The sequence below is a fragment of the Leiobunum rupestre genome, chromosome 5 (assembly GCF_980474605.1).
Source record: "Leiobunum rupestre chromosome 5, qqLeiRupe1.1.hap1, whole genome shotgun sequence".
Lineage (NCBI taxonomy): Eukaryota > Metazoa > Arthropoda > Arachnida > Opiliones > Sclerosomatidae > Leiobunum > Leiobunum rupestre.
Window position 1 is genome coordinate 29,032,084 of NC_143388.1, and position 17,275 is coordinate 29,049,358.

General features: G+C 33.9%; 3 protein-coding genes across 7 annotated transcripts in view; 2 read left to right on the top strand and 1 right to left on the bottom strand.

Annotated features, from left to right (window-relative positions):
- Positions 1-3,471: 3,471 nt before the first annotated feature.
- On the bottom strand, positions 3,472-10,009 carry LOC149944054 (MBT domain-containing protein 1-like). 4 transcript variants are annotated; one of them, XM_090175019.1, is made up of 17 exons: positions 9,743-10,009; positions 9,273-9,456; positions 8,961-9,088; positions 8,822-8,897; positions 8,664-8,758; positions 8,466-8,595; positions 8,263-8,397; positions 7,873-8,199; positions 7,719-7,798; positions 7,407-7,656; positions 6,807-6,886; positions 6,517-6,751; positions 6,329-6,394; positions 6,008-6,124; positions 5,883-5,949; positions 4,878-5,052; positions 3,472-4,184 (listed from the first exon to the last, which is right to left on the bottom strand). In XM_090175019.1, exons 2-17 carry the CDS (start codon positions 9,436-9,438, stop codon positions 4,053-4,055), a joined length of 2,259 nt encoding a protein of 752 aa, XP_090031145.1. In that variant the 5' UTR covers positions 9,439-9,456; positions 9,743-10,009; the 3' UTR covers positions 3,472-4,052. The 4 variants fall into 4 exon arrangements, with proteins under 4 accessions (XP_090031145.1, XP_090031144.1, XP_090031143.1 ...); XM_090175018.1 differs by having other exon boundaries at positions 6,329-6,391; positions 8,664-8,761; XM_090175017.1 differs by having other exon boundaries at positions 3,473-4,184; positions 8,664-8,761; positions 9,743-10,006.
- Positions 10,010-10,156: 147 nt separating this feature from the next.
- Positions 10,157-15,490, top strand: Sec24CD (COPII coat complex component secretory 24CD). Its single transcript, XM_090174382.1, has 18 exons — positions 10,157-10,295; positions 10,666-10,884; positions 10,960-11,213; positions 11,278-11,967; positions 12,051-12,287; positions 12,366-12,504; positions 12,560-12,675; positions 12,745-12,869; positions 12,936-13,127; positions 13,182-13,275; positions 13,335-13,622; positions 13,688-14,069; positions 14,130-14,324; positions 14,393-14,496; positions 14,555-14,642; positions 14,711-14,814; positions 14,876-14,965; positions 15,280-15,490. The coding sequence occupies exons 2-18, from the start codon at positions 10,692-10,694 to the stop codon at positions 15,418-15,420; spliced, it is 3,432 nt and encodes a 1,143-aa protein (XP_090030508.1). The 5' UTR covers positions 10,157-10,295; positions 10,666-10,691; the 3' UTR covers positions 15,421-15,490.
- A 1,270-nt stretch (positions 15,491-16,760) lies between these two features.
- Positions 16,761-17,275, top strand: part of LOC149944056 (E3 ubiquitin-protein ligase MARCHF8-like) — a 71,488-nt gene continuing 70,973 nt past the window's right edge. For both annotated transcript variants that reach the window (XM_090174718.1, XM_090174719.1), the window contains exon 1: positions 16,761-16,988. The gene's annotated coding sequence lies outside the window, so the exon portion shown is untranslated. The remainder of the gene's footprint in view (positions 16,989-17,275) is intronic.

Consider the following 17,275-nt stretch of genomic DNA (forward strand, 5'->3'; position numbering starts at 1 on the left):
TAAATATCTGCTCTAAGAAAATACTAATTTAATCACCGAGATAATATAAAATCACATGGCCTGAACAGCTTTTGTATTGGTTTGCCCACCCGGGTATCCTGAGGATGGGCGGCACCCACTCTTTAACATAGGATGGCAATTTATATATCAAACGATAAGAAATCACGTAGCCTCAACAGTTTTTGTATTAGTTTGCCCACCCGCGTATCTTGAGGGTGGGCGGTGGCCACTCTTTAACATAGGATGGTAAATTATATATCAAACGATAGGAAATCACATGGCTTCAACAGCTTTTAAATTGGTTTGCCCACCCGGGTATCCTGAGGGTGGGCGGCACCCACTCTTTAACTTAGGATGGCAATTTATATATCAAACGATAAGAAATCACGTAGCCTCAACAGTTTTTGTATTAGTTTGCCTACCTGTGTCTACTAAGGGTGTATGGGTTTGCCCACTCAAATACACTGATGTGGAACTATTATTACGGCCTGGGCCGACTTGTTATTATTATTATTGTTCACCTGATCTTGCTTGTAAGGATCGTCACTTGTAATTGTCGTCACTAATGGTAAGGGTCGTCACTGTTAACTTTTTGTCATTTAGCTTATAATTTATATTGTTCTGAAACTAAAGCGCTGAAGAAAAGTGCTCTAGACGTTTTAACGACAACGTCGGGAAGACCTAGACGTTCACGGACATTTCCGATTTAATTTTAACGTCTTCACCTCGTTTTTAAAATTATACTAGACATTGAAATATATAACAATACAGTTATGAAGAATGGCTATATATTAAAAGAAAAAGCTCAGCTTCGCAGAAGAAAAATAGGATATACAGGGTGTCTTTTTTGCTCTGGCTAGGCATTTTTCTCAAAACCTACAATGGTTAGAGTTACGAAATTGTTTAAGGTATTATGCCAAGTATGGGAACGCTTAAAATTAAAATTTTCAGAAAAATTGGATCATTTTCCACTTTTTTGGAACATTTATTATTTAGCGGGAAGGTGCTAGACAGAAAATTGTAATAAGAAAGTTGTAGAACACGGTCCATATGGGGCAATGGCCAATTTTGTTCGCAAATTTAAAAAATGTCTTTTTCTTTGTACATTTTCGACAGTGTTCTACAACTTTCTCATTGGAATTTTTTGTCTAGCACCTTCCCACCAAAAAAAAATAAAAAAAGTTCCAACGTTTCTGAAAGTTTGGATTTTAAGCGTTCCCAACGTATTTTTTGAGAAAAATGCCAAGTCAGAGCAAAACAAACCACCCTGTATAGATAACCTTGCGTCAGTTTAATGTGGCCAAGGCATTTGAGAGGATAGTAAATAGTTTTAATAGGAAACATATTCCGATGTATTGGTTTTTTTTACACTCATATGCAATAGACGCTTCAATAAAACATCTTCAAGGAAATTGCCAAGAAGTAATACATCTGATAGCCAGGACGAAAAAAAGTTACCTGGTTAAAAAGAAACACCAAATTGTTGCATACCGTACGGATGAAAAGTTTCCATTATTCCAACAAGCACAATATAAACAGTATCTTGCAGATCTTGGTTCTTGAAAATATTATTTCTTGGCGTTTTCCTTGAAGATGTTTTATTGAAGCGTCTATTTACGAGGTTAATTTTTTTTTAAATTGTGTCGTTTTTTACTTTCGCCATCTAGTGACCGACGTGGAATGACATTGTATTACTGTCCATCTGTATCCAGGAGCTTTGCGATAAGTACCCGTATCCGGTTTCTCTCATCTGGTGTCCAGCACACGTGGGAGTTCCAGGAAACGAGACGGCCGATCGTGTCGCCTCGGTCACTGACTCAGTGGGCTCCAGCACCCTTCTATAGTGGACTTCCTCCTCTCGTCTACTCTTGTAGAAATAAAGAGTGCGTGTCGTCGGGCTCTCTCAGCTGAGTGGAGTACGGAAAGGCAGACCATTTGGGTAGTGCACTAGTGCGGCCTCTTCGTGAGGCAAAACCTTTTCCTGGCTCTAGTGCTAAACTTCATTTGAAACTCTCGCCCAAAGACTATACTCTTCTCTCGCAATTAGGTTGTGGCGAGGGGCAGGTCACTTCCTTGATTAACGACACACCCCTCGAAAGATTAAATCCGATTTAATCGTGAGTACTTTGATTTAATTCAATTTAATCACGATTATGTTGATTAAATCACGTTTAATCAATAATTATAATGTTTGAATCTGATTTAATCAACAATTATAATGTTTGAATCTGATTTAATCAATAATTATGTTTGAATCCGATTTAATCATGATTAAATGATTAAATCTTATTACAATTATTAAATCCTGATTGAAACATTTAAATCGCGATTAGAAATTAGAACGATAATCAGAATGATTATATTTTTGATTGGAATGATTATAATTGTGCGTGATTAGAACTAGCTGATTAGAATAATTTAATATGTGATTATAATTATTATTTCGTATTTACCGCGCTCGATAAAATATCGATTCCACCGATTTTATTGATTAAATTGTGATTAAAATGATTAAATATATTTAAAATGTTTAAATCTGATTAAAATGATTAAATCCTTATTAAAAAGATTAGATTATGATTAGAATAATTAAATATTATTTTATGTTCATTTTCAAATTGCGCGCCTGTTGTGAAGGCCCCCGCTATACAGGGTGTAGACTAAAAAACGATCCAGGGCGAATATCTCAGAAACCGTTTTCTATAGGAATTTTAAAAAAAATTAATAATGAAGACCATCTCATTTTCGGTGTTAAATTTTTGGCTCCAAATTGATTAAATTAAATCTTTTCAAATTTATTTGAACATAAAATTTGATGACGAGCAGCTTTTTAGTTCGAACCAAGTTTGTATCTCCAGCCGTTCTCGAGATGATTTTTGAATGACCTTGAAGATGTGGTTCAAGGTCAATAATTTTTTAAATTGCCCCAGAAAAATACCCTTAAGTTTCAAATTTCGTGAAAATAACATAAGTTCTGTCCGATTCATAAGAACTTTCCTATAGCCAGTTTAACATGATTACCAACCTGTTTTTAGCGTGAAATTTTAAGTCTCTCAAGGGATAAAATTAAGTTGGTTCAAAGTTATTTTGACATTAAATTTGATGAGGAACAACTTTCTTATTGGAACAAAGTTTCTAAATCTAATGGTTCTCGAGATGATTTTTGAATGACCTTGAAGATATGGTTCAAGGTCATCTAGGTTATCATTCTTCTTGGCCCCCTGCATGAGCTACGTAACATAAAAATTTTAAATTCGTAGATAAAACGGTTTCGGAGATATTCGCCCTCGATCGTTTTTTAGTGGACATCCTGTATGAACCAAAAACTTTTAAATCTTTATTTCGACCCCCCCCCCCCTACAGTTTTCCTTCTCAGCCTATATATATATCGGCCTGTCATACAAAATTAGTAGAAAACTAAAATTTCAAAATTTAGCACTATTACATTTATTTTATTGATTTAAAACTTACAAAAGTATATAATAAATGGTCAAATATGCCGAAATACTACGCGACCTTAGTGCTAACGTTTTTATCATAAATTTTCTATGCCACTGATAATTTTAAATTGGGGCAAGTAAAACCTTTTGTACAAATCAATTTTGGTTACAAAAAACGCTTTGTTTAAAAATGGTTTAATACAAATGATGGAAGAATTGTTCAATTATTCCTCATGCAAAATCCAACAAATAATTTACATTAACATTAAAAAAAAGAAAACAAATTTAAGATGGTTCAATGCAAATTGAAAGTCTAAATTGATAGGCCATTTCATAAACTACCAGTACAACCACGGTACTACATAAAATTAAGGGCCTATCGTATTTACCCGCTAAACAATTATACAACTTATATAGGAATGTGAACAAATGAGGAAATTTTAATAAAATAATAGTTATAATGAAAAAAAAAAACATTTTGATGAAATATCTTTGAAAAAACTCCTTTGTTAATTCAAACAATTAACTTTGTTTCGTATCAAATGTTAAAACTTTGGTATAGTAGGGGGAAAAGCTATTAATTATAACAGGGGATCCTATTATGGAACACTCTCAGAATTTATGTTTCTTATTTTTGAGCTGTGTAATGAGGTCAAATATTTTCAACGATGGCCCTACTTTCATCCCTGTTAAACTCATCACATCTTCTTTGCTCATATTTAGGAACTTCTGACCATCGATTCTCTGGGGATAAGTGAAATATTACGGCGTCAATAAATTTTGGGGAGTTAGAAAATACCAGAAGTAAATAATATATCTCATAGAGAAACATTTCAGGGTTGCCACACGTCAGGGAAAACAAGGAAAAGTTAGGGAATTTTAAAATGGGCCTAAAAAGTCAGGGAAATTTTAGGGAATTTTATACATTTGTAAAAGTCAGGGAATTCCATTTTATCTTGACACTTTTTGAAGGTAATTTTAGTCTAGTTATCTGACAAATTCTATGTTTATTATTTAGTTGTTTTAAAGTTTTGCTAATATTTTTAACCATGCAATAATACTTTTGTACTAAAATGTAGGTTGATTTCAATTTATAAACTTCTGATAAAAGTTAAACAAAAAGCTTAAAATCGTCTAATTTTGGTTTTAAAAAGTCACGGAACAGTCAGGGAATTTGAATCTAAAAATATAGGACTTTATACTTTATAGGACTATATATGCTATTTCATTTACTAACTTTATGCATTTAAAAACAAATTATTTATTTTGTTAAATAAATCTTTGATTTTCAGTCACTTAAAAAATATAAACTATTTAACCATTTTATCACAAAAATATAACAGTAGCTAACCATGTTACCAATAACAGAAGTATAGACTAGAATGACTTTGTATCAAAATTATAGGATTTTATAGGAAAAAATTTAAAAGATCTTACCTGTTGACTAAATACTTGGCAGTAAGCACCACATTCATTAATGCGCAAGAACTGTGCCACATCCAAAATGCTCCATTTTTCAGGGTTAACTTCATTATGAGCGGAACTCAGGGCCACCCCAGATTGGGTCTTTCTCAAGGGAACATTAGAGTCTCTGGACGGAGCTGACACGGGCCTAAAAATCAATTTTATACAAAATTAAAGATAGTGCAAATTATAATGATTAAATACAAACATTTAGGAAGGCAATACAACACGTTTAATTTTAAAATATTTTTTTGCAAAAATATATAGAAAGAAAAATAATAAATAACTGAAAAACTTTTTTTTAAATTTCTTTGAAACATCATGCATGGGGACATTTACTAGTGTAAAATTTAATGACCTTGAACCATGTCTTCAAGGTTATTCAAAAACTATCTCGAGAACCATTGGGTTTACGGATTTGCTTCCAATTAGAAAGTTGTTGCTCGCCATATTATTAGTTCAAATAACTTTAATTTTACCAAACTTGACCATTCAGAAGCTGAGAAATTGAAGGTTAATAAATTCATTGTTTGATAATAAAATAATCTGATTAGTTTTCTTGTGACTAAGTCAAATAAATACTGAATAGTTTCCAACGGTTCAATTATGCCACTGTCATCTACGATACATGCTTGAGCTTGTTGAACGACAGAGTTCATAGTGTTGTTCAACATTTCAATAGAAATGTCACGGAAGGCATTAATTCAGTTCCTCGGCCTCTGATTGGTCAAATCGAAGTTATTTTAACTAACAATATGGCGAGCAACAACTTTCTAATTGGAACCAAATCTGTAAACCCAAGGGCTCACAAGATAGTTTTTGAATGACCTTGAAGAGATGGTTCAAGGTCATTCAATTTGACACTAGTAAATGTACCCCTGTATAAGGAATGTTCCATAGCAATTTGAAATTTAAAAAAAAAAAAGTTTTTCAGTTATTTATAATTTTTAGTTTTTTAGTGGACACCCTGTATATCACCTTGAACTGGAAATTTCATTAACGAACGTAGCATTTTTTTTAGCAGTAATTGGACTCATAGAAAACGCTGAAATAAAAACAAATATTATATTTTCTATTAAAAATACAAGCTCTATGTAAAATACCTGTATTAGGATAACTTTGTTTGAAAAACGCATTATCCGTTGTACTAGGCATTTCTTCTTCAGTTTTAATTTGAATTTTCGGGTCTAATTTTTTTCCTGCACCAAGAAATCTTTTCTCTACAAACGAACGAAATTTTTATTGTATTTTGAGATAGAAAATGATAAAACTAATAAACAAATGTGCAATGACAACAACATGCGTGATGCAGTTATTTCCCCAATAAAAAGAAGGTCACGTTTAAAAGGCAACAACCAGCAAAGCTTTGATGCATTAAAAATTTAATGCATTGTATTCTAAGATCACGAAAAGGGACAACCTACGTTTTCCTCTCCTCCTATGTCCTTTGTACTTTGGTGGTTTATACTTTTTAACTTTCTTGAAATCTTCTAGATAAATAATGTATTAAAATTGTCAACACAATCCCCGTATAATCACTATTCCTTTAGATTTGTGAGCTATAAGTCAAAAGCTAAAAAATAAAGGAATACACCTTTCTGTAAGGTCCTACCTTGCACCCGAGGAGGCTCTAATCGGTAGCCAACCAATTGACACCAGCCAACAGGAAAAAGATCGGGGCTTCCACAATCGCACCATTGATCGTATGACGTGTCCCAGCCTTCAAAATGAACTCTTAACAAGCGACCAACGACACGAGTGACCTTGCCGACGCATATAAGGCGAGGTTCCATCAGATCAACCGCTTCTACATGCATACCTTCTTTAAAACCATGATTTGGAAGCTCCTAAAAATACCATTATTTTAGATTATGAAGTTCAATAAAAAATTATTATACACACTTTTTTGAAAAGGGCTACGGGTGCTGCACTTGATTTTGTTTTATTTAAATACTGAAACCAGTTGAATTCTCCTTCATGGCCTGAAATTAAATTTATACATAAAATAATGCAATTTAAGTATTAAGTTGGTTACCCCTAGTGCTTCTAACCGATTCTCAGATAACAGTTGCGTTACAAGAAAACAGAGTTAATCATTACAATAGATCAGATTATATACATTTATGCTCAGATTTCATCAAATCAGTTGATAGGGGCAAAATGCAAAGACAATAATTTAAACCAAAACCAATCTGAATTCATTTATTGATTTTGCATATTGCGCGATTAAATTTCTTTCAAAATTTTAATCATTTTTTATTATTTGCTTTCCAGGAGATTATATATATTCTAAACAAAGACGTCAGGTCATGGAATCTGATGAGATTAATTATGGCAGATCAGTTAAAATAAGTTACCTGTGATAAGAAATCAGATTGCTGGGTGAGGATATAATAAAAAGTTAACCTAATCTCACTAACTGATTACCTTTAGTTATCTGAAAACTAGAACCTGAATAACCTGATCAGTTGGCTGTTGGAAGCACTAGTTACCATAAATTACCTCTTGGTGGAGTTAAATGTATATTGTTCAATTCACAGAAGCCAACAGGAAAAATATGGGGAGAAGACGCGTGATAACAAAACCAGTCAGATCCGTTAGCTGCCATCATACCGTCAATCCCTATCATCAAATAATTGTTCCTAAGAACGCGAGTAACTGTTGCAACGCAAATTGTTGAAAGATTGAGAGGATCTATCGCTTCAAGTTTCATGCCTTCTTTGAATTTGAGCTCGCTAGATACATTTTTAACCTGATGATACAAAAGTCAATCACTAAAATATTTGGAAATAATGTGACAAAATTTTATCTCACAGGCAGAAACATTTCCCAAGTACAATCATTCAAGTCAAATTTCTTATGTAATGTTTTCTGAAGGGATTTTTTTGCATAATCTGATGCAAAATAAAAGTATTAATTTATTTAGCATTAAAATTGAGTAACTTAAGAAACTTGCGATATTTATTACCTAAACTAGCTCTGAGATCATGTCCTACAATTTGCGCCCATCCGACTGAATGAATTAAAGGTGAGCGTTCGTGACACCAAAACCCTTCATCCAAATCTTCGGCTTGTTCGTACGCAATATGAAGACGACCACCTATAATTTCCTGAACAGTAGCAACTCTAACACAACTGATACAGTTTTTGTCAACCACTTCTAGCTTCATTCCAACTCTAAACCGGCTTCCAAGGCTCTCCTGTACTTTTTGAGCAAAATTCGATGGCAGTGTTCGAGCACCAGTCAGTCTCTTGACTAAAAACCCTTTCCAATCGCTGTATTTATGTTCAATGGCTAAAATTTTCACATAGTAAGTTGAAAATGCTGCCAATTAACAAACTGTTTCTCAAAAAATACTTTTGGGTGGAATTAAAGGTTCTCCTTGGGAAGCACACCAGCCTATTGGATGTACGGTTTCAACGCATAAATTAATCCAAAAATCTTTGCTGTCATCCATGCCAAATCCTTCATAACGCAAACAAACCATGTATCCTACCATAAAAGTAATAATAATAATGAGTTACTTTGCACCAATATAACAAACAAGTTTACTTTCCAACCTGCAATTTTAGTAACTGTAGCAATCCAGTAAGAATTTGGGAATAAATTTCCAAAATTCTCACAATCTTTATTTTCAACCTCCAGTTTTATTCCTACAATTACATTATCCCACATATCTGATAAGGCAGCCTATAAATTAAAATAAACGAAAAATTTATAACAATCCTTTTACAACAGATAATATATATCATATGTACATGTTTAAAGCAAGATACAGGAGCAGCTTCAAAATCTGGCATTTTAAGGTATGGTTTCCACTCAAATGATGGAATAGGCTCATTGACAACTGTTACTGCTAGATATAATGATTCCATTTATTAAACTCAATTGCTTACATTTTCCAAAAAATTCATACCTTGCTTATTTTTCTTTTTAGGTTTTCCAGTTACTTGAGTACTTGAGCGCTTTATAGTTTTCAGTTGCGCTGATGTCTTTCAAATCAAGTATAAATTATAACCAAATATTGCAATAGATTGCATCTTATTTATACAGACCTTTCCCCCTGAAGAAACTGCAGTTTCTGTATTTTCTGCTTGAACAGCGCACGACAAACTACAAAAACGTTTGCTTTTCGAATAGAAGGAACTTTTAGCACCAACTGCTCCACAGCTCTGACACACGGCTAGGTATATAATTGATTAATGAAATTTTCAACGCCACGCATTAATTCATTGTTCTTGAACAAAATCAGACCTTTTTTAATAAATGCCTTGATTTTTACTGATCAGCACAAAATGCAATAATACATAAAGTACCAGTAAAAAGAATAGGCCTAATGTAGGAATTTGTAATAAACAAATTTTTACCTTTCTCCATTCCAACATCAAAACAGTAGTTTGAAGATTTTGATTTACCAGACCCATTGTTAAATGGTGATAAGCTGTGACAGCTTGATTCACTTTCACTTTCAGAAGACGAATCAGAACTTTCACTTGACGAGCTCAGTTCATTTTCAACTTCCCCAGAAGCCATAATTTATACATTAAATTTCTACAATAAATAAATTGGGAAAAATACTTCACTTCTTTCAGATAAAATCTGAGTAGTACTGCTACAGCCTTATTTCTTTTTCTTTAAATATGTTGCACCATTGTTTATATGTATTAATAATAAACCAACTTAATAATTTTAACATTGCAAACCAAAAATGAAAAATCACAAATAGAAAATCACGCTTAACGTTGTTTACATTAGGCCTTTGTTTTAAAGAAGTAAGTACTGTAAGTTCCTATTGGTCGTCAATTAAGCCATATTAAATGAATAAAGAATTTCTCACCTCAAACACTGCCTTATTATTTCCAATTTCCTACTTATTTCATTACGAAACTTATACCGTTACTTTTGAAAAGACCCTACTAAAAGTTTAGTCAAAAAAATATCAACGTCAATATTATTATTCTTTCCGATAATTTCGCGATAAAATTTCATAAAAACTGGATAAATTATTTTGGCCGTCCCTGACCCGCGGCCGACTTTGATATAAAGGAACTTTAATTAAGCTTCCCTTATAAGTTGGCCAAGTCTGCTCGTTAGAAATACCAAAGAGCATTAATATGCCAAAAGTAAAACCTCCACTCCTTAGTTCCCCCTTCTTCTTTTAAAATCCACCAAGGCGGCCATGAATCCACAAATAAATTTCATTAATAAATAATATAATTTATTTAATAACAGAAAAGTCTAAAGTTTATTTATTTTTATTTATGCCTTGTCCAGCCCAGATTGTCATGCGCACTTAAGTAGAAAATACGTGGCGTTGGATGTCGTGGACTTTTAGACGGAAATATTTTTAGGTGATGATGTTTTCTATGTGAATATCATGATTTTATTTTGTAAGTGAAAATATATTTCTTGAAGTATTATGAAATATTCATATAAATATTATAATTTCATAACATTTAGCTTCATAGCTATTATTATATGGTTCGGTTTTAATAGTATGCCATATCACGTAAGGAATTAGAATATCTGTTTTTACCAAGGCTTAATTTCTTCCATCTGATCATTTCTGATGATCTGATTATTATATGCTTAGTGTTAACCATTATATTTTCTGATTCTATTAGTCTTCAAAAAATTTAGTCGCCTTAAATATTAATTTCATAGTATTTTGCTTACCATTTTTGAGGAGACCATAATTGTCTGCTCTCTCCTAATAATATCTGATAGAAATATAATTCTTAATGCTTCTTAAAATTTTAGTAACACAGAGTTCTTAAGAAGTTAAAATGATGAATCCTTCACCATATGGAGCACCACTTCCTGCAATGCAACAACAGCCTTATGGAATGGGTCCTCAAATGAGACCACCTGGCCCCCAGGGGCCACCTATGCCTACTAACTTCGGGCCAAGTGGAGCTCCAAGATATTCAGGACCACCTCCCAATAATCACAATGGTGTAGAGAGTGTTCCTTCTAGTGGTATGAATGATATTTTAAATAACTATTAAATGTTTTTTTTTAGTTCGGTAACTTGACCTATTATCTTATTCTTAGGCTACTCTTTTCCAAAACCAGGTCCATCATTACAAAATGGACCTCCACCATCCATTAACCAAAATGGACCTCCGCCATCCACTAACCAAAATGGACCTCCACCATCCATTAACCAAAATGGATCTTTCATGAGGACTCCCTATCCAAACAATGAAATGAATTCTGGCCCTCCAAAATCTATGGCAGGACCTCCAATGGGCTCCCAAAACATGCCACCCAGAGGTCCTCCTGCACCTGGACTAGGGCCTGATCAAGTATAACACGTGCTTAGAATTAGAGTTGACAGTCAATGTTGAAATTTCTTCTTCATACTTTTAGATAAGCCAGCAAATGAGTGGAATGTCATTATCTCAACCTCGACTTTATGGTCCTCCCCCTCCTGGACAAGGATCAATGCCTCCCAGGCCCGTATGTCCACCTGGACCTGGCGTATATGGTCAACCACCTAGTGGTTCTCAATTTGCCCCTTCTCCCAATTCTGGTAGTGCTCCAAGGCTACCAACTCAACCTGGCCCGGCTAGTCAGTTCAATCAACAACAATATTCACCCATGCCAAATCAACCCCAACCGCCTAATCAAAATTCCATGCCTCCTCAAAATCAGTATGCAGCTTCTGGCTCTCCGATGATGCCTCAGGGTACACCAACTCCGCCGTTATCTAGTGTTAATGTAGGTGGTACACCAACGCAGGGTGGACACCCTTATCCTGGTGCTCCCCATCCTAGTAGCCAAATGTCGGGACCTCCCATGTCTACACCACAAATGAATGGCCCTGTAAGCTCTACTTCCCCATATGGACAATACCCGAGCCACCTTCAAAATCGCTATCCTCCCGGAGCTCCCGCTTCAAACAAATACGAACAATATGGGCAAATGCCACCGCAAGCACCTGGTGCTCAATCTTTTCAAGGAAGTGCACCAAATGCTCCGCAACAACCCAGAATGGGTGGACCAATGCAACAACCCCAACAAGCTAGAAGATTAGACCCAGATCAAATGCCCAGCCCTGTAAGACTTCTTCGCTTGTGAACCCTTGCCAGCAAATTCAAACATCTGTTAAATATATAATTTTTTTTCACTTGACCTTGTAGATACAAGTTATAGAAGATGACAGAAAAAACCGCTCGGGCGATTTTTATACAAATACCAAAGGCCAAGTTCCGCCTCTTGTAACAACAAATTTTAAAGTTCATGATGAAGGCATATGTAGTCCTCGATTTATGAGATCAACCATTTATAATGTCCCATGTGCTCCCGATATGCTGAAACAAACTGCAGTTCCTTTTGCTATAAACGTTTCTCCATTTGCTAAACTTGGTGAAGGAGAGGTTAGTTTTTTAAACTACTTATCAACATGTTTAGTTGAAAATGGAATTTTTTTTAATTATTATAAATTTTATAATTAGATGGCACCCCCTATTTCTAATTTGGGAGAAACGGGACCAGTTAGATGTAACCGTTGTAAAGCTTATATGTGTGCCTTTATGCAATTTATTGATGGTGGCCGAAGATTCCAGTGTGTTTTTTGCAAAGGAACCACAGAGGGTAATTTAAACTTATACCGTTATTAATGTCAGAGTCTAATAGTACAATATAACAGTGCCTCCTGAATACTTTGCTCATCTGGATCACACTGGGGCAAGAGTTGATAAGTTTCAAAGACCAGAACTGTGTTTAGGAGCATTTGATTATCTCGCAACGAAGGAATATTGCAGGGTAAGCCGTAACACTTGTTAAAGGATGAAAGTAATGTAAAATTTTGTAATATTTTTAATTTTTTTTAAGAACGGTGAATTTCCAAAACCTCCTGCTTTTATCTTTATGATTGAAGTTTCATTTTCTACGTTTAAGAATGGTTTAGTTAATTTATTGTGTCAAAATTTAAAAACAATATTAGCAAGTCTACCGAAGTAAGTATTTGCCCATTAGTAATAAGTGTATCTTTATCACAATTTTAATAAAAATGTCTTCTGTAGGGATGTTGGACAAGAAAAATCTGCTGTTAAAGTTGGTTTTGTTACATATAATAGCGTTATACATTTCTATAATGTGAAAGGAACGCTTGGGCAACCTCAAATGATGGTTGTACCAGATGTTATGGAGATGTTCGTACCCTTAGTCGATGGGTTTTTAGTAAATTTAGAAGAAGCAGATGCGGTAGTAGATAGGTAATTTACCACATTTGCTTTGTTTAACTTTTTGCCTAATTAGCTTCTTTTTAGTTTGCTAGAACAAATTCCTCTAATGTTTGCTGATACGAGAGAAACCGAAATTGTTTTAGGTCCGGTCATAACTGCTGGGCTCGAAGCTCTAAAAGTAAGGGTGTGTCTTCTTTGTGTGCTAGCTAATGATTTTAATGAATTGACTCATTTCAGGCTGCAGATTGTTCTGGAAAGCTATTCATTTTTCACTCTTCTTTGCCAAACGCCCAAGCTCCAGGTCAACTTAAAAATAGAGATGATCGCAAGCTTCTAGGAAGTGACAAAGAAAAAACGATTTTAAACCCACAAACGCAGTTCTACAATAATTTAGGTCAAGAATGTGTGACGGCCAGCTGTTGTGTTGATCTCTTTTTGTTTCCGAATGCTTACGTTGATGTAGCTTCACTTAGCCAGGTCTCAAAGCTAACTGGTGGGCAAATCTATAAATATGCCTATTTCCAGGTGATGTATTTTTAATAAAAAAAAATTGCTATGTCTATATTGCTAATCTTCCTTTTTTTGGTTAGGCTGATATTGATGGTGATCGCCTTTTAGAAGATTTGAGAAGAGATATTGATAAGCAAATAGCTTTTGAAGCAGTTTTAAGAGTGCGAACAAGCACTGGCATTCGTCCGACTGACTTTTACGGAAACTACTATATGGCTAACACGACAGATGTTGAATTAGCAGCCATTGATTGTGACAAAGCTTTGTCAGTTGAAATCAAATATGATGATAAATTAACGGAGGAAGATGGTGCTTACATCCAAACTGCGGTTTTGTATACAAGTTGCGGTGGTCAACGAAGACTTAGAATATTAAATTTGGCCCTCAACACGTGTAATCAAATGGCTGATCTATATCGAAATTGCGAATTAGACGTGGTTGTTAATTATTTCGCTAAAATGGGTATGTAATGTCGCTGTAGCCTTTTCACATCTACAATACTTATTACATGCTCTTTTAAAGGGTTGAGGCAATTAATGGAACAAAATCCTCGACACTTGAAAGATATGTATATTTCAAAAGCTGCTCAAATCCTAGCTACGTATCGAAAAAATTGCGCAAGTCCATCTTCAGTCGGACAACTTATTTTACCTGAATGTATGAAGTTGCTTCCACTGTACGTTAACTGCTTGCTGAAAAATGATGCGTTATTTGGAGGTACTTTTACTATAAGTTCATTTTTACCGTAATTATGAAAAGTGTTTGAACTAGTATTCTTTTTTTAGGAAGTGAAATGGCAGTGGATGACAGGAGTTACGCTATTAGTATTTTAAACAGCATGGATATTTATAATACAGTTGGATACTTCTATCCTAGATTAATACCTATAGTGAGTTAGAAATAATAATAATATCAGACATCTCGTACTAATTTCTCTTAATTTACAGCATGATTTAGAACCAGAGACGGACACTATACCTAACGCTCTTCGGTGCTCTGTTGAAAAAGTTAGAGAAAATGGCGCGTATATATTAGGTATGTTTTCTTAATATTTTTAGATTTTGGTTAAGAAGCAGTGGTTTTAACATTTGTTTCTTATGTAGAAAATGGTTTATACATGTTTATTTGGTTGGGTCACGCTCTCAGTTCTGAATGGCTTCAAGATGTATTCGCTGTACAGAACACAGCTGCTGTTAACAGTGAAAAGGTAGCTTTTCATTTATTTTGTTCAATTTTATAATTGTCTAATTCTATATATTTTATTTAAGCCTGTTTTATTGGAACTCAATACACCCATGTCTCAATGTGTCCGAAGCATTGTGAATAAAATTAAAAATGAACGAAATAGGAGTATGAAGGTAAGGAAGTTATATACTTTTTATTTATTATAATTATTCCACAATCGTTAAATTTCAACTAGAGGTGTGTTGGTGCTTACTGCGTAATATTAATGTTAAGCTAAAATGTTTTTTCAAAGTACTATATCGCAGAAAATAAGTAAACGTTTATTTTAGAATCAAATCTACTGTTTTATACAAGACACTGTGCCATTATCAAAGTTTTTATTTTTAAAATAAACGTTTACTTATGGAATAATATTGTGATTTAATTTATTTTAATAATTCGGCGCTGTACCAAACTAATTCTTAATAATTTTTATAACTCTTAACAGATGGTCATCCTGAAGCAAGGTGATAGATTAGAGTTGGTTTTCCGTCAGTTTTTGGTTGAAGATCGCTCCAGTGACAGCAGTGTGTCTTACGTAGACTTTCTGTGTCACCTTCACAAAGAAATTCGTAACATTCTCACTTGATGAAGGAAACTCTCTTTAATGTGAAAAAATATATAAATAACACGCGCCAGACATTAAATTAAAAACCAAATACGCAAAAATATTTTATCAGTCTCACGTAGGCTAAAACCCCTCCCTCATCAACCTCAGAGGTCCGCACCTCTATTCTCTATTCGTAAAACTTCAGAAAAAAGAAACCGCTTCGCAACGTGATGGAGAAACTTTGGTTTTATATGGAATTGTGAATAATGCATGATATTATTATATAGGCAAATATATGTTTAATTCTTTGAAAGATTTGAACCAAAACGCTCTCAAATCTCAAACATTTTTCTATCTATCGTCTAAATACTACAATTGATTAGGCACTGTTAAAAATACTTCATGAAATGTTTGGGGAGGTTGTAAAATTTTTTCCTTAGAATGTTTTTTATTTCAAAGAAAAAAATAAATATTACTATAACGGTATATTAAAAGTTTTGTTTTAGGTTTATGTAATAACAAATAATGGCAAAATATATCATATGTTTATGGTTTATAAACTTTCATTTATTTATTCAAACTGTTAAGCTACTGTTTTTACAATTATATTTTAATTAGCACCATTGAATCCGCTTGATTGAATAATTAGAACATAATGCTAGTACATTATTTATCCATAAGTAAAATCGTCTTAAAGGTCCACAAAATCATGTGAAAATTTTGGGCCAAATTTCAAGCATCTTCTCTCCTCCTGTCACGTGACTCAGGCATACCTTCCAACTTCTCAAATCAGGTAATTATGTTGTTCTACCCTCAAATCAGAAACTAATTTGTTTTAATTTGAGGGCCTTTGTGTTTAGCAATAAATATATATATATATTTATCTGAAGGGAGTGTGAAGTTTCGTATTTATTGCGAATCACCTAAGTTAATATTTCTATCACCTGTAGCTAATTACCTTAAAATCCAATTGCATCCCATGTTAGCAGGACATTTTCAATAATAATATATGGTAAAACACCGCCTTTGAAAAAAAACAGTTTCGACAAATATTCGAATTATTTACGGCTGGCTCATTACACTTCGTCAAAAAAGGGTTTATTTGTTATGGCGTAAGGAAATCGTCCTCTCTACCCACCCCTAAACAAGTATAATTTCCTTATTATGTTTGCCTAAAAAGGGGGGGAACTTATCTTTACTTTTAAAGCCATCATTAAATAAATTAACCATAAAGTGTGCTTTACACAGATTTTGATCCCCCAGAAAAAAGAGCGTGTTGCAGCTTCTTACAATTTTCCACAGCTCACGGCGGCGGCCAGCTGTGAAAGTGAAACGGTAGGGGCGCTGTAGTCGACTGGCTTTTTTTTACGGGACTGAGAGATAAGAGCGATGTGGAAAATAGCGGTACGCAAGAGGGTATTCGTAGTTCGAGTTTAACATCAACTGTCAACTTTTCAGGAAGCGCGACTCGGCGTAATTATTATTTTCATTTGGTTTTTTTCTCACTCATTTAAACTGGGCCTTTATAATTGCGAGTATTATGTATGAGTTTTCGGATTGCACCCTGCCAATAGTACGGATTTTCGCCCAAAAGTTTTACCACTGAGGTAAGAATTTTATATTTTATTTATCCTTCTTATTTTGGTTGGATAACGCTACCGTGTAAACGTGTGCTATTTATAGCTGTAATTTATATTTCAATGTTTTATTTTTATTAGAACTATTAATAAAAAAATTAGGCGTAATAGTAAAGTGGGCCTTTGTAAATCTCAATGTGGTTTCTATAATATTAATAAGGCTATACGAAAATATTGAGAGAATTTCAACCAAATAATCATCGACATCTAAAAATTAAGTAAATTACAAAATAAACAAAAATTTTTAACCAAGAGAG

Bases quoted from the DNA above. Each gene is read 5' to 3' on its own strand.
- Sec24CD (XM_090174382.1), top strand. From the start codon at position 10,692: ATGATGAATCCTTCACCATATGGAGCACCACTTCCTGCAATGCAACAA. The intron at 13,128-13,181 runs GTAATTTACCAC...GCTTCTTTTTAG, and splicing joins GCAGATGCGGTAGTAGATAG to TTTGCTAGAACAAATTCCTC. The intron at 14,815-14,875 runs GTAGCTTTTCAT...ATTTTATTTAAG, and splicing joins CTGCTGTTAACAGTGAAAAG to CCTGTTTTATTGGAACTCAA.
- LOC149944054 (XM_090175017.1), bottom strand. From the start codon at position 9,438: ATGGCTTCTGGGGAAGTTGAAAATGAACTGAGCTCGTCAAGTGAAAGT. The intron at 8,398-8,465 runs GTTGGAAAGTAA...CTTTTATGGTAG, and splicing joins TACAGTTACTAAAATTGCAG to GATACATGGTTTGTTTGCGT. The intron at 7,657-7,718 runs GTGAGATAAAAT...TTGTATCATCAG, and splicing joins CTTGGGAAATGTTTCTGCCT to GTTAAAAATGTATCTAGCGA.